Source organism: Hemiscyllium ocellatum, chromosome 33 (genome assembly GCF_020745735.1).
Source record: "Hemiscyllium ocellatum isolate sHemOce1 chromosome 33, sHemOce1.pat.X.cur, whole genome shotgun sequence".
Taxonomy (NCBI): domain Eukaryota; kingdom Metazoa; phylum Chordata; class Chondrichthyes; order Orectolobiformes; family Hemiscylliidae; genus Hemiscyllium; species Hemiscyllium ocellatum.
Window position 1 is genome coordinate 6995479 of NC_083433.1, and position 16865 is coordinate 7012343.

The 16865-nt window shown below is 44.3% G+C and overlaps 1 protein-coding gene across 5 annotated transcripts in view; it reads right to left on the reverse strand.

The window, feature by feature from the left end:
- Nucleotides 1-16865, reverse strand: part of ppfia3 (PTPRF interacting protein alpha 3) — a 136117-nt gene that overhangs the window by 15772 nt on the left and 103480 nt on the right. For all 5 annotated transcript variants that reach the window (XM_060849616.1, XM_060849617.1, XM_060849615.1 and 2 more), the window contains 7 exons: nt 15559-15652; nt 14003-14084; nt 12047-12247; nt 11346-11408; nt 3730-3905; nt 2883-2980; nt 458-633 (listed from right to left, as the gene is read on the reverse strand). In XM_060849616.1, the coding sequence (XP_060705599.1) occupies nt 458-633; nt 2883-2980; nt 3730-3905; nt 11346-11408; nt 12047-12247; nt 14003-14084; nt 15559-15652 (890 nt within the window). The remainder of the gene's footprint in view (nt 1-457; nt 634-2882; nt 2981-3729; nt 3906-11345; nt 11409-12046; nt 12248-14002; nt 14085-15558; nt 15653-16865) is intronic.

The window sequence follows — 16865 nt, forward strand, 5'->3', positions numbered from 1 at the left end:
TTGATTCTGCTAGAACGCACATTACTTCAACACAAGTTGACTAAACGCAATTGAAGAATTTAGACCAACATTTGTAGAATGTGAACTTTCTTTAGCTGTATTGGCTATAACGTGATTCCAGTCCTATTTGTTTAAATGGTGCTGCTATGATGTAATTTTCTTATAATGCGGGATTGCATGGGAACAGAACTATTGTGTTATATCAGAACAGACTATAGGAAGGGAATAGAGAGATATGAACTGTGCAGAGGTGAAAGGCTTTTAGTTTCATGTGCCGGCACGGTCTTGGTGGGCCAAAAGGCCGGTTCCTCTGTTGATTTTTGGCTTACAGTAGCTGTTAAAACATTCAGTTTGCGGGCAATTATGGATTGGCCACAAATGCCAGTCTTGCCAGTGATGCCGACATCCCACGGACATTAAGAGGCACAGCCCACGCTGAGCTCGGTTCACCACCTACCTGCGTGTTCTGCATTGGGATCTGCAGGAGTAAGGCAACATCATTATGATCGAAGGTGTCATCCAGCGCAATGAGTGCCCCGTGGACCCCACTCTCCTGTAAGTTACTGCTGTACTCCTTCAGCCCAATGTCCTGCACCCAGCCCATCATGCGATCATTTGTCCACACCATCACATCTGGAAAGGACAGGAAGAGAAACATGTGAGATTGTACATGTAACTCTAACCCGTTAACATCACATTCTGATTCCAGGTGAAGGGGGCTTGTGGAATTTTTTTTTTAGGTTAGATTCCCTACAGTATGGAAACAGGACCTTCGGCCCAACACGTCCACACCAACTCTCCTAACACTAATATTTCTTGAATGTAACCTTTCCAGTCTGGAATATCTATTTTCATTTCCTCTTTCAACAGCATTTATAGCCCATCCCTAGTTGCCCTTGAGAAGGTGGTGGTTAGCTGCCTTCTTGAATAGCTGCAGTCCACGTACTTTAGGTAGGTTCGGGAAGGAACGGCAATATATTTCCAAGTCAGGATGGTGAGTGGCTTGGAGGGGAAGTTGCAGGTGGTGGAGTTCCCATGTACCTACTGTCCTTGTCCTTCGAGATGGAAGTGGTTGTGAATTTAGAAGGTGCTTGAGGAGTCTTGGTGAACTTCTGCACTGCATTTTGTCGATGGTACACACTGCTGCAACACCAGTTTTTGGGAATTTGTTTTAACAGACTCTAGGATAACTACATGTGAAAGATTTGGCTAAATAAGAAGTGAAAGAAAAAATTACTAATGAAAGATTCAGCGAAATAGTTTGGGATCCAGAACTTTCTTACTCCCAGTCCAGAGTAGCAAGGTTACGGTGTACAGTGTTTTTCACATCATAAAGTTTTGCAGAAAACTTCACAAGAACATAATCAAATCAAATTTGACACCAAACAACAGAAGGACATAGTAGGGCAATTGCTTAAAAGCTTAATTAACAAGATTGATGATAAGAATTGTCCTAAAGAGGAGAGGGATGGAAGGTATTCCCATGTTGAAGGCTTGGCTGCTAATGTTGGTTATGTGCAAGAGGCTAGCATTGGAGGATGTCAGACCTTGGCAGTCTGTGGGACTGGAGGAGGTGAGTGAGAGCTCAGAATGGCCAAGGATACTCGAACAGCTAACAAAGTACTTTGAAGTGTAGTCCTGCTTGTCACAGAGGAAACTTACGAGGCCTAAACTAAGCAAACTCTCACAAAGCATCATATTGATTGGATAATCTATTGTTTGAGGGATGTGTCACTATGAAGCTTTTCATGACTGCAATTCCATCCTCTCTTGCAGTGGTGTTACAGCACCTCTATTGGCAAGTAACTGTAATGACAGTGTGATATGTTTACATAGGGTGCTTCCATTAAAAAAGCTTGGATGCAGAAATTTGGAACTCCACAGAAAAAGAGAAAATCAAGAAGAGGTTAATAAGTGTTACAAAGGGTGATGCAGAGGAGATTATTCCAGTTATGGGCAAGGCAAGAGTGGGGGCCCCAGGATACATGCCAGTCAAGGGGGATACTTGATGTCATGGTACTGTTACTGGACGAGTAATCCAGAGGCTCAGGCTAATGGTCTTGGGACACACCTTCAAATCCCAAAACAACAGTTGGGGGAATGTGAATTCAATTAATAAATGCAAGATATAAAAATAGTCTCATTGAAGGTGACCACAAATTTTTGTTTAAATTACTTCTAATGGGGAAAAGTGATAGGCTAGTGGTATTGTTGCCTGAGACTGTTAATGCATTTGCTGAACGTTAGAGAAGGATGTAATTGTGTTGGAGGCAGTTCAGAGAATGTTTACCAGATTAATTCCAGAGATGATTCATTTGTCTGATGGAGAGATTGAGCAGTTTAGGCCTATACTTACTTGAGTTGAAGAGAATGAGAGTAGATCTAATTGAGGTATATCAGACAACAAAATGGATGTAGCAAGGATGTTTCCCCTTGTGGACCAATCTAGAACGAGAGGTCATAAACTTAGGATAAGGGGCGGCTGATTTAAAACAGAGATGAGGAAGAATGGCTTTTCTGAAAGGGTTGTGAATCTGTGGAATTCACTGCCCCAGAGTGTGGTGGATGCTGGGACATTGAATAAATTTAAGGAGGAGAGAGATTGTTTATTAGTAATGGGTTAAAGGTCTATGTGGAGGAGGCAGGAAAGTGGATTTGAGCCTGAGGTGAGATCAGCTATGATACTATTGAATGGCAGAGCAGGCTCAAGTGGCTAAGTGACCTATTCCTAGTTCTGATGGTTTTTTTCTCAGCACCACTTTCTCCATCTTTGCCTTCTGCACGTGATATCGTTTTGCCAAGAGATGAAGTTCTGCTGAACACCTCGAGCCGGTTAACCTCAGCCGGCATGTTTCACACAGCAACACCAGTGACGCACTCACCTTTCAGCTGAATGAGACTCCCCTCCCTCTTGCTCTCTAGCTCCTTTTTGTTGTAGTTCAGCCGTTTCAGACACATGATGCCATAGTGGAGACTGATTCTGCAACACAGAGGCGTCCAGATCACACAGGATGCGACCCACATATAACAAACACAAACTGTGGAGCTGTGCTGTCTTATACTGAAACCTGCAATTATATAGTGCCTCTCTGCACTCCTCCCCTCCCGTGAAACCTTTGCAACCAGTGAGGTACTTCTGAGGTATCAACCGCTGTTGCAGTTCAGGGAAGTGAGGCCACCAAAGGGTGCAGAGCAAGATTCCAAAATAGCAAGGAGCTAATCAGGTTTAGTAATGTCCTTACTGATGGTGAAGCCTGAAATGTTAATGCCATTAAACAAAATACAAATTACTGGAAAAATTCAGCAAATCTGGTGGCATCTGTGGAGAGAAAACAGAATCAACATTTTGGGTGCAGTCACTGTTCTTCAGAATTGCATTGTTAATGGTATGTTCATCATATTGTTGAGATATGTAAGTAGAGGACATTAATTTGTACCCAACTTATTTATAAAGGGAGACTGCTGGGTCACTGGGTTTGGAGGGTGGAAATGGGCATATGTAATGCTGCATTCTGTGATTAAACCCAGTATCAAAAAAAAAGCTATCCAGTTTCATACCTCACCAAAAAGCTGAGAATCAATATAACAGGAGAGCTAGAGTAGTCCTTGGGTTTGTGCCCACACAAAGGACTGGACTGTGTGTCCGTTTTCAGAGCAGTGCTGAGTGACAGCCTGAACTCTATGTATCATATTGATAATGCCAATTGAGGGGCTGCAGGAAAACCATACCTGTGAAAACTGTCAACCATCTTCAGTTGGCCTCGCAATTCCTTCTTGGTCAGATGGTCCAACATGCGGGCATCGACCAGCGACTCCATGAAGTAACTCCGATACTGCGGGAGTCCGAGACTGGGCAGCCAATCATTCCCCACCCACTCATGGTTCATGTCACCATACGCCAAGATCTAAAAAGATCAATAATTCAGAATTAAAGTGGCCCCCAAAGCAATAAGCCATATGTTCAAAGGAAGGTCAGCAAACCCCTCTCACAAACTCACCAAGGGTAGTCTCAGATTCACTGACACCCATATGTAGACCAAAGTGTTTGTGCAGGGTCAAAGGCAACACAACATCAAAGGTGTTCTGAACCAATCAGCTATTGAATGCACTGACATGAATTGATAACTTCCATCTGTATAGCACCTATGACTCAGTAAAGCATCCCTAGAGGCTTCACAGGAGCATTACGAATTCGACACAAGTGTATATTAGGAGGATTGTATTTTAATTGCCCCATTTTGGTATTTCTCCTGGACCTTCCTTCACAAGCATATCAGGGTTTTGTCACTGGAGGCTCCATCAGCAACAGGGTGCAGCCTAGGCAACATTCAACAATATAGGGACCAGCTGGCTTTAATAAAGACCATTGTGGTGTAGTGGTAATGTCACTGGTCCAGTAAATACAACAGCCAAGGATGCAGGTTCAAATCCCACTACAGCAACTGGGGTAATTTAAATGAAGGTTCGAGTGGTGCTGGAAAAGTACAGCAGAGGCAGCATCCGAGGAGCAGGAAGATCAATGTTTCAAGCAAAAAGCCCTTCATCAGGATTCCTTTTGCCCAAAACGTCGATTTTCCTTTTCCTTGGATGTTGCCCGACCTGCTGTGCTTTTCCAGCACCACTCTAATCTTGACTCTAATCTCCAGCATCTGCAGTACCACTTCTGCCAAATTTAAATTATCAATTTAAAACAAAATTAATTAATTTAAACAATGCAATCTGCATCCCGAAGATGATTATTGATTTTCACAAAATCCCATTGAATTCACAAATATCCTTCAGGCTAAGAAACTAATTGGCCTTCTTTGCTTCAGCCCCAGTTTATCCAGTCCCACAGCAATGTGATTGACTCTTCACTGCTCTCCAGGGCAGTTAGGGATAGGCAACAAATGTGGCCCTTTCTCACAGAAACAATTTTTAAAAAGAAATCCCAGGTGGCAAGAGGTCCATAGCAACATGATTCCCTCATCCATTTCCCCAGTGTGTCAAAGACAATGTTGCCCCATGTCCAATATCTCTCCCTCTCCATGATGCATCCTTATCTTCTGAGGATTAAGTTAAGAATCACACAATACCAAGTTATAGTCCAACAGGTTTATTTGGAAGCACTAGCTTTCTAGGCATAATTTGGAGATGCTGGTGTTGGACTGGGGTGTACAAAGTTAAAAATCACACAACACCAGGTTATAGTCCAACAGGTTTAATTGGAAGCACACTAGCTTGGACTATGTTGGACTATGACCTGGTGTTGTGTGATTTTTAACTAGCTTTCTAGGCACTGTCTCTTCATCAGGTGGTTGTGGATCGTTAGTTACAAGTGATGCAAAGAGGCCACTGTGGGGTTAAGGTGAGGAGGCAGGACTGAGCCAGTAGGGAGCTCAAACCCACTCTGCTGTGCACCGCAGTCCAGCCAACCAAGCAAGCTGCCCCCAAACCACAACATCTTAAACTAGATTTAAATAGATCACTTAAAAAGAAAACTGGAGAACCCACCTGGTCCCAGCTGATTTCCTTGGCCTCCTATCGTCGGAGAGGTTAAAGGTTAGTGAGGCAGGAGATGAAAGGATGCAAGAAAACAGTTAGTACAGTGTTAGCATGTACGTTAGTGCTACATTCCACAGGTGAAAGAGTTACCGAGTGGATTAAGGGGCACAGGGATCTGGAGGGGAAGTAGGATTGAGGTGGAAGATGTGGTCTGACTGAATGTTGCAGCAAACTTGAGGGACCAAGTAGCCTACATCTCCTCCAACTGATTTGTATTTGTAAGATGCAAAACAGGCCCAGATCAATGATTCAAAAAGCACATTAATGCAGCAGTTCTGACAGCATCTGTGGAGAGTTAACATTTCGAGTCCAACATGACTCTGCTTTGGAACTGTTCTGAACAACAGTCACATAGGACTCAAAGTATTAAATCTGTTGAGCGCTCCACAGATGCTGCCAGACCTCCCGGGTTTCTCCAGCACTCTCTGTAATTGGTCTCAGTTAGGACCTCCACCATCTCACTGACACTTCCTTACATCTGTCATGAACGTCGGTGGGAGTTTCTGGCCAGGGTTACCTAACACAAAGAGCCAAGATGGTTCAGGTATTTATTTCCTTTTGGGATGATGTCAGTGTGGCACTGTCCATCTCAAGTTGAGTTGCATTATGTTGTTTTGAATACACTCGTACACCACATCAGCAAATGGGTTTGTATTTATTTAAAAATTTCTTTACCGTGGCCTCTGAATGACCCAATTGGGCACTTTCAAAGTGTGGTCATGTTGTGATGTGGCCTGATTTGTTCACATCAAGATCCCACAAACAGAAATGTGATAAGGTGCCAAAGTCCTACCAGGCCATAAGGCTGCTCTCTCATTAGAGAGGGAAATGAATGGTGGTGGTTTAACCTGAGAGTCACCACTCTTCAGGTGAGGGGGCAGGTTGAGAAGAAGCATCCTTCTGCTCATGCAGGAGTTTTTAGGAATGTGATGAAGACCAGAGAATTTCATTTTTCTTGTGTGAGAGAGATGAGATTTGAGGGATAAATTGTCAGCCAGGACAGTGGGGAGAACTCTCCTGCTCTTCTTCGAAACAATACTGTGGGTTAATGTCTATCCACTCAAACTGGTAGAGCAGATCTTAGTTTATAGGCTGACTCAAAACCTAGGACCTAAAGTAGTGTGGCACTCCCTCAGTACTGGGACTAGGCTTTGCAGATGGGTTTTGGTGCGCAAGTCCTGGAGTGTGTCATGAACCCAGAAACTGATGATTCCAGAGTGTGGAATCCACTGAACCATTGGGGTTTGAGATACAAAGGAAGAGTACAGGCCATGATGAATCCTCCTTCCCTTTCTCCCTTCAGTGAATGAGTGTGTTCTAATGATACTTGGCCCTGGTGTGACACTTCCAAGCTGCCCTCTTAATAAGTAGCATGAGCAAGTTACAAGCTGGCTCACAATGTTTTCATTCTGTGGCCAGGAAATACAATAATTTTCTTTTACTTGTCATAAAATAATCCACAATAATTTCATCTTCACACCCACCAACATCCTTCTATTATACGTTCCTGTGTCCCTATGGAAATTAACCATATAATCTTCGCAACTGTGAAATAATACTGTCACCATTAAATTAACTGAAACACCAAACAACATCCCCAACTGGCTGTATGTCGTAATTACAGCACGGCATGTTTACATAGAACATAGAACATAGAAGGATACAGCGCAGTACAGGCCCTTCGGCCCTCGATGTTGCGCCGACCGAATCCTACCTAACCTATACTAGCCCAATAATCTTCCAAATGCCTATCCAATGCCCGCTTAAATGACCATAAAGAAGGAGAGTTCACCACTGATACGGGCAGGGCATTCCATGAACTCACAACCCGCTGTGTGAAGAATCTACCCCTAACATCTGTCCTATACCTACCACCCCTTAATTTAAAGCTATGTCCCCTAGTAACACCTGACTCCATTAGCGGTAAAAGGTTCTTAGTATCTACCCTATCTAAACCCCTAATCATCTTATACACTTCTATCAGATCTCCCCTAAACCTTCTCTTCTCCAATGAGAACAGCCCCAAGTGCCTCAGCCTTTCCTCATAAGATTTTCCTACCATTCCAGGCAACATCCTGGTAAACCTCCTCTGCACTCGTTCTAAAGCTTCCACATCCTTCCTATAGTATGGCGACCAAAACTGCACACAATACTCCAGATGAGGCCTCACCAGAGTCTTATACATATGTAACTGCCATTCAAAATGTGCGCTGAGAGTGTGGTGCCAGGTCAGGCAGTATCCAAGGAGCAGGAGAATCGACATTTTGGGCACTAGCCCTTCATTAGTGCAGCCAGGACTTAGAATGGAAAAATGCCACAATAAGGATAGCACGTCAAATTTTAATCGTGGTCTAATTATCCTCTGGCTCCAATCTTAATTAATCTCTGGATCTTCACTCCAGAGAGATTGACAAATATTTAAAAACTTTCTTCAACAGAGGGACTTATGCTTTTGTGGGTTTTGATCCTGGAATTTATTTTACCTTCTTTGGTACAGTTTTTGAGAAGTAAATTCTGGATTAGTGGTGCTGGAAGAGCACAGCAGTTCAACCTTAGGAACTGTAAAACCTGCGCCCACACCTCCTCCCTCACCTCCATCCAAGGCCCTAAAGGAGACTTCCACATCCATCAAAGTTTTACCTGCACATCCACTAATATCATTTATTGTATCCGTTGCTCCCGATGCGGTCTCCTCTACACTGGGGAGACTGGGCGCCTCCTAGCAGAGCACTTTAGGGAACATCTCTGGGACACCCACACCAATCAACCACACCGCCCCGTGGCCCAACATTTCGACTCCCCCTCCCACTCTGCCGAGGACAAAGAGGTCCTGGGCCTCCTTCACCGCCGCTCCCTCACCACCAGACGCCTGGAGGAAGAACGCCTCATCTTCCGCCTCAGAGCACTTCAACCCCAGGGTATCGATGTGGACTTCGACAGTTTCCTCATTTCCCCTTCCCCCACCTCACCCTAGTTCCAAACTTCCAGCTCAGCACTGTCCCCATGACTTGTCCGGACTTGCCCTACCTGCCTATCTTCTTTTCCACCTATCCACTCCACCCTCTCATCCCCTTCCCCACTCACCTATTGTATTCTATGCTACTTTCTCCCCACCCCCACCCTTCTGTAGCTTATCTCTCCACACTTCAGGCTCTCTGCCTTTATTCCTGATGAAGGGATTTTCGCTGCTCCTTGGATGTTGCCTGAACTGCTGTGCTCTTGCAGCACCACTGACCCAGCATCTGCAGTCATTGTTTTTAACCTCTTTGAGAAGTAAAGCTCAAGCAAAAAGATTTCACTGGAAAAACAGACTATTAGGCAATGATTTTCTTGCTCCTCGGATGCTGCCTGACCTGCTGTGCTTTTCCAGCACCACTCTAATCTAGACTCTGATTTCCAGCATCTGCAGTACCCACTTTTGCCTAATGCTTTCTTGGAGTACGAATGTGGTTGGATTGTTGAACAATTTATGAGAGAGGGAGGGAGAACAGAGTCCATCACAGACTTTAATGTAGAACAAAGGAACTGCATGAATTTCTGTTAGTAAAGAAGAGACAAGATTATGAGCTCCCAAATCATAGGAAGGGAAGCAGTAATACATTGAATATCAATCACCATGGGCTCACATGCTTCTGCCCAAATCACTGCTCTCTTACTAAGCAGAAAGCATCACAGGGAACACGACTGAACGCCTGAGAAGGAACAAAAATAGACAAACTGCTAACAAAAGGAGACATGCAGTCAAAATCGTGGACATATCAGGACACAATCACAAGAATAACAAACATTTCAATTTATATTGAGGAAAGGGTACTGACTGGTTGGCAACTTGACTCTGATTGGTCAAACACTGCCATGGAAAAGACACCAGGGTTGGAATGGACAAATTTAAGCCAATGCTTGGTTACCAAGGAGCCAGATATCCACTAGTGAGTTAGCCACCGCAACAGAGCCATATTACTATTGTCCCTTTGGGGAACATCACAAACACAATTGTAATTTAGATTTAATCCCAATGAACTGAAACACACTGAAATGAAATATTTCTGAACCCTGAAAGCATTTGAGTGCAGTGCTCCTCCTATGGCAGATGGAACTGGCTCCTCCTCCTCCTCATCATCTGGGTCATGGTAAAAGTTGCAACATCCGGAACAAATAATCAAATTCAAATTAAAAAGCACCACTGAGAGGGGAGACTCTGCCAAAGATTAAAGAGAGTATTGGATGATTTATTGGATAGAAGCAATGCGCAAGGATACAGGGAGAAACCAGGAGATCAGCACTGGGCAATGATGCTCACTTGAAGAACCAGTGCAGACAAGATGGGCGGAATATGGCATAACACTTCTGTGATTCGGTGAAACATTTTAAGAGGAAAGGTTGAAGAGGCTCAGTCTGTTTTGTATGGTTCTAGAAAAATGGGAGGCGATCTTATTAAAATACAAGGTCATGAAAGGATTTGACCCAGGGGATGCTGTTTCCCCTTGGTGATGACAGGGGGCAGCAATCTAGAACTAGGGAATACAGTTTAAAAATGAAGGGTCTCTCATTTAAGACCATAAGAAACAGGAGCAGAATTAGGCCATTCAGCATATCAAAAGTTTGCTTTATCATTCGTGCACAGCTGATGACCTTGTTAAAACCATTCTCCTGCCTTCTTCCCATAACCTTTGATCCCCTTATCAATCAAGAACCTATCTCCCTCTGTCTTAACGACACTTAATGACTTGGCCTCCACAGCTCACTGGGGAAATGAGCTTCACAGGTTCACCACCCTCTGGCTGAATAATTCCCCCTCATCTCAGTTCTAAAGGGTTGTGCCTTCACTCTGAGGCTGTCCCCTCCGGTATTAGGCTGTCCTACTAATGGAAAGATCTTATCCACACCTTCTCTATCCAGGCCTCTCTAAGTTCCAATCAAATCCCCCTCACCCTTTTAAACTGGATCAAGTACAGTCCTCAACCGTTCCTCATATGACAGGCCCTTCATCCCAGGGATTATTCATGTAAGCCTTTTCTGGACCCCCCCTCCAATTCCTTAGATACAGGGCCCAAAACCGCTCACAATATTCCAAATACAGTCTGACCAGAGCCTATACAGCCTCAGCAGTACATCTCTGCTCTTGTATTCTAGCCCTTTTTTTAATGAATGTCAACATAGCATTTGTCTTACCTGCATATTATCCTTAAGAGAATACTGAACCAGGACTCCCAAATCCCTTTGTGCTTCAGATTTCTGAAGCCTTTCCCCATTTAGAAACACTCTACATCTCTATTCTTCCTTCCAAAGTGCATAACCCCTCACTTTCCCACATTATATTCCATCTGTCACTTCTTTGCCCACTCTTGTAGCCTGACTAAGTCCTTCTGTAGCCTCTCCACTTTCTCAACACTGCCTGTTCCCCATCTTTGTGTTATCTGCAAACCTAGCACAATGTCCTCAGTTCCTTTGTGCAAATCATTAACAAGACTGAGAGAAGAACCTTTTTCCTCCCAGAGGATGGTTAAGCTGTGAATCATCTTCCTCAGAGAGAGGTGAAGCTTAAACTGATGAGTCTATTCCAAGTTAGAGAGATTTTCCATTGACACGGCAGTTAAAATTTAAGGGGAGCAGGGGAGGGAAAATGGAGTTGAGACCATAGTTAAATTGGCTATGATTTTATCGAATGGCCTGCACCTAATTTTTGCGACGTTGTGAATGGACTTCCTGGCACCAGGTCCTTATGGAACAAATGGTTCTTCAATTAGCATGAGGCCATGTCCTCAAGGGCAAACAGAAATGTTGAGATGTTACCAACGCACCGTCTTTGTCGATGTTGTCAGGGTTTCCATCTCCTCGTGCGTTACCCAGACGTTGCCCGTGTTCTGGTCACAGAATCCAGGAATACCCAGTTGAATCAAAGGTCAGAAAAGGGAGCAACCGAGAGAGAGAGAGAAAACAAAATGGAGACACAGCTTCAGAAACTTCACAATGTCAAGAGACTGAGGTGTATGTAAACCTCTCCCTAAAGACACTTCCTGTCCACTGCTTTTTAAACTATGATGAGAGAAAGAGAGAGCGCGCGCGGGAGAAGGAAAGAGAAAGAAAAAGTAGGAAAGACAAAAGAAGGAAAGAAAGACATAAATAAAGAATGAACGAAATAAAGAGAGAGAGAGAGAGGAAAAAAGAGAGGAAAAGAAAAAAGGTGGAGACAAGGTGAGAGAGAAGAACAATGACAGAGAAAAGGGGAATGAGAGAGATTGGGGGCATAGAGTGAGGGGTTAACAGCAGATATTAAGCATTGATTAAAGCAGAGGATCAATGGACGCAAAGAAAGGGCTTTGGAGAGTTGATTAATTGAACCAGGAGGGGGAATTATGAACTGAAATCTATACTTAGTTCTCTGCGCAAGGGTCTGAGCAGCACAACTGCAGAGAACAATCTGGAACAAAGCAAAGCGCACATTCCCGAGGAGCATCTGGGATTTAGGGAATGATGGACAAAGTCAATAAAATCCCATTACCATTCGAGAGATGGTGGGTGCTGATGGACTGGTTAGTGACACCATTTCCTGGATGGCCAATCGCAGCTTCAATCGGTGCAGGGGGTTGCTGATTCCAATTTCGCGTTGGATCTCCGTGTCAGACAAAGCTGACATGATGGCTCCACTCTTCACATTGGCACGACAAGCTGCCACATACCATGCGGGCATCCCAACCCATAGCTAGACAGAAAGAGAAACACTTTCAATAAAACACAGCATACACCAACTGTTTATAGAAAATCCCACCACCCCAGGCTTTCAAGCTGCTCTATGTTTATAATTTAGGGAACTCCGTTTTAGAATAGGGCTCTCTAGTTCTAAACTCACCCACAGGAGAATATGTCCTTTGCACATCCATCTGGTCAAGACCATTCAGGTCTCTCCTTCTCAATCTGTCTCCTCACCTGAGGTGGGGTGACCCTCAGGTTAAACCATCACCAGTCATCTCTCTCATGAAACAGCAGCCCTCAAGGATTCTGGTGACTTTACCTTCACACTTTTGTTTTTGAAAATCTACATATGTCATCAATTTGAATGTCATGGGTCTTGAAAATCAGAGTCAGGCTGTTTAGGAGTAAAGTCCATTTTCACACGAAGAGCACTGAAAAACCTAGAATTCACCCCAAAAAGGTGCTGAGGTTGGAATTCAACTGAAATGTCCAAACGCAGAGTGGTAGATTTTTGTCAAATGGTTTCAGAACCAAAGGGGAATTAAAATATAGTCTGCTTGGATTAGCACAGCTCGAGTGGCTGAATGACCTGCTCCTGACTTTATGAACTGGGAACTCCCCAGCATTTCAATCAGGACATGACTTGCTGACACTCAGTCAAACTCCCGTAACCCTATCAGTGTCACTGGTGGAGCATCTTCTCCAGGCTCGTCTGCAATGCAGATCAGTAGCACCTTCCCAAGGGCAATTAGGGATGAGCAATAAACACTGGACTTGTCAGTAACACCTACATCCCTAGAATGAACCCTGAACCCTGATTAGTAAGTTTGCAGATGACACCAAAGTTGGTGGTGTAGTGGACAGTGAAGAAGATTATCTTAGAATACAATGGGACCTTGGATAGATGGGCTGAACGGCTGATGAATTTAATTTACACAAATTGAGGTGCTACATTTTGGAAAGGCAAATCAAGGCAGGACTTAAACACTTAGTGGTCAGGTCCTGAGGAATGTTGCTGAACAAAGAGACCTTGGAGTGCAGATTCATAATTTCTTGAAAGTGGGGCCACAGGCAGGATAGTGAAGAAGGCATTTGATATGCTTTCCTTTGTTGGTCAGTGCATTGAGTATAGGAGTTGGGAGATCATGTCGCAACTATACAGGACATGATTAGGCCACTTTTGGAATCTGTATTCAGTTCTGGTCTCCCTGCCAATAATAAGGATGTTGTGAAAATTGAAAGGGTTCAGAAAAGATTTACAAGAATGTTACCAGAGTTGGAGGGCTTGAGTTGTAGAGAGAGGCTGAAGGGTGACTAAAATCATGAGGGACATGTATAGGGTGAACAGCCAAGCTCTTTTCTCCAGGATAGGGGAAAGATTTAAAAGGAACCTAAGGGGCAACCTTTTCATGCAGAGGGTGGTGCGCGTATGGAATGAGCTGCCAGAGGAAGTGGTGGAGGCTGGTACAATTATAACATTTAAAAGGCATCTGGATGGGTATATGAATAGGAAGGGTTTAGAAGAATATGAGCCAAATGCTGGAAAATGGGACTAGATTTATTTGAGGTATTTGGTCTGCATGGATGAGTTGGACCGAAGGGTCTGTTTCCATGCTGCACAGCTCTATGACTTAAAGACAAGTGGAGCGGGATAGATGGCGTGCTGACTGAGGTTCCTTTCCCAACTCTGAGTGCTCAGTTCCTCTCCTCAGCTTTCTCCTACTCTTGGAGAATGGACATGACAACGGAAATGCCATGCTTTCACCTCGAGCCAAGCCACGACAGTGGGACCATCCCAGGAAGCAAATGGGAGACCCTGACGACACGCCTCCTCCAACAGTTCGTGCCTGGAAGACAAAAGGTGTGATCATTCACCGAGAGCACATCCAAACAAAGAATTAAAGGCAAAAAGAGAGCCTTGCAGAAACAGGCTATTCAGCCCAGCTGGTCTGTGCTAGCATTTCTGTTTCACATGGTCCTCCTTCCTCTATTTGATCGGTTTTGGTGCAGTTCTCTGATAACACATTCTTCACTTTAATTATCAACTTTGTGAAAATTTGCCCCTAATCAACTTTGGTTTGACATCTGAAGCTCCATCGCAATTATATTTCTTGAAAATTTAAATTTCACCCATGGCACATGTTAAGACAAAAGTTATCCTTGTTTATCTAGATGGGGGAAGGAGGAAGACGTCTTGGATTCACTGGCATGTCTTCAAAATAGTGACTTTCTTACATTTGACTGAGGGGGGAGATAGGAGCTGGGTTTGACGCTGAGGAAGACGGCATGCATGACAGTCGGCACTCCTGACTTATTGTGCTCAAGTCTCTGGAACGGGAGGCTTTTTCTTCCTTTTATTCTTTCCTGGGCATCACTGGCAAGATAACATTTTTTGCCTATTCCTAAATGCCTATGAACTATGAAAGCTAATTCAGAAAGCAATTAAAGAGGGCAACCCCAGTGCTGAAAGTCTGGAGTCACGTGTAGGTCAGACAGGTAAAGGGACATTAGTGAACTAAAATGATACTAATAACAACTGATGATTGTTGTCACAGTTCCCATCATTGAGATAGCTTTAATTCCAGATTTATTAATTTAAATTCTACAGCTGCTGTGATGGGGATTGTACGCATTTCCCCCATCTGTGAATCTGATGATTAGCCCAGTGACATTGGCAATGTGCCAGCATCTCAGCCTGCTGGTAACCCACTATCTTCTGACTTCATGGCATGTGAGAGCTACTGATTGAGAAAAGGCATTCTTGTAAGTAAATTAATTAAGTCTCAGTCTGGGCTTTGGATATGTTACTGAGTTCTATACCAAAAGGAATGCTTAAAAAAAGGGGATTTTTTATTAGTAGTCAAAGCCTCATAAATATAAATGTAGTCATGTCGCCCCCCCGCAGCATTTAATATTGACAAGGTGTGGCATTATGAGCAGGTTTGATGATAGTACTAAACTCAACCACTTCACACAGGACAGAGGAGAGAGAAGGGGGAGGATCTGTAATCAGTGTACCATAACAAACACAAAGGTGTATTTTAATGGGTAGAACAGTAACAAATTCATTTTCAAAGGATATTATCTCATAAATTGGAATAGAATTGCTGACAGGCACAAGGATTACAAATTGGAGAATCAAAGGCTTAATATCACTGATTTACACACTGCTGTCAGTAGCTGAGAGAAACTAGGAACTGGAGTACAACACTCCTGGAGTCACACTGCCCAGAGACCGGGTCTCTGTGTACTGGACCGTATGAGTATGAGTGAACAAGAGGAATCCAATTTACCAACAGTACCAGTCAGGCACACACTTACTTTTTCTTATTTCTCCGGTCCTTGTCCACTGGTCCACCCAATTTTGAGAGTCCCATGGGGTCTTGAGAAGACACCTCTGTATCTGGCGTTCCAGCTGAACAAGAGGTAAAACACAATACATTAGCATCCTGCATCTGGAGTATAGAGAGAGGGTGAGATATACAAGCCAAGAGCTACCTTTATATTCACAGACAGAGACACAGACACACACACACACACTTCTCCACCTCTTAGCTGCTGGGGTCCAGTACACATCCAAACCGTTCCACTCTCTGTTCAGAAAATGAGTGGCTGATCCAAGTTGGATGAGACATATCCCACAATAAACACAGAGTTCCAGCTGCTTCACAGAATGAGAGAACCAAGGAGATTACGGCACTGGAGGCCATTCATTGCATCACATTTGAGCTGATCCATTTGCCCTTGCCAAAGCATGGACCTCCCTCTGCTTAGTTTGAGAGTTGAGTTCCAATAGTCTGTGCTCTAGTCCCTCCATGATTTTGTTCCCCTTCTCCTCTCTCACATCCTGTAACCATAAGGCCCTTCCCCACTTACTGGAACCCTGTCTGGAACCCTCCTCCCCTCCCTCCCTCACTGTAACCCCCCCCCTCACCTTGCAGGAACTCCCCACCCCCCTCCTGGAACACTCCCTCCCTCTGTGGCACCTCCCCTCCCACCCCTCTCTGGAACCATCCTCCCCCTGCTGGGGCCTCAGTCTCTTCACTGGGACCCTGCCCTTCACCCTTGTAACCCATTGCCTCCCTGGGACTCCCTCCCCTCACTGGGACCTTCCTCCCCTTACTGGGACACTCCTGCCCTTACTATTGCCTCACTTTGAGATCTGTGTTCATCCTGCCCTGTTGGACATCTTTCAACCTCTCTAAACCTCCATCCCGACCCGCCCAATGACTGAGGCTTCAGTTCCAAAATGGCCTCTCCTGTACAAACTTTGCCTTTAAGACATCGTTTAAAACCTCTCTCCTTGACCCAACTCTTGGTCACCTGACCCATTACATCCTGATGGGACTAGGTATCAATTTTTGCTCATCAATAAATTTAGTTTATAAAGCGCCACAAATGTAACGAATCGTCCCAGGGCGATCTTGTAAGTATTATAAATGCAGTTCATCTGTGAACCCAGACCCGCAGCAACGCAGTTGATTCTCTTATTTATTCTCCCTGGGACGTGGGCATGGCTGGCAAGACTGACAATGCTGTTGAAACAATGAGCTTGCTGGGCATTTCAGAGGGTGGTTAAGAACCAACCACATACTCAGAGTCTGGAGTCACATTTACACCAGTCTGGA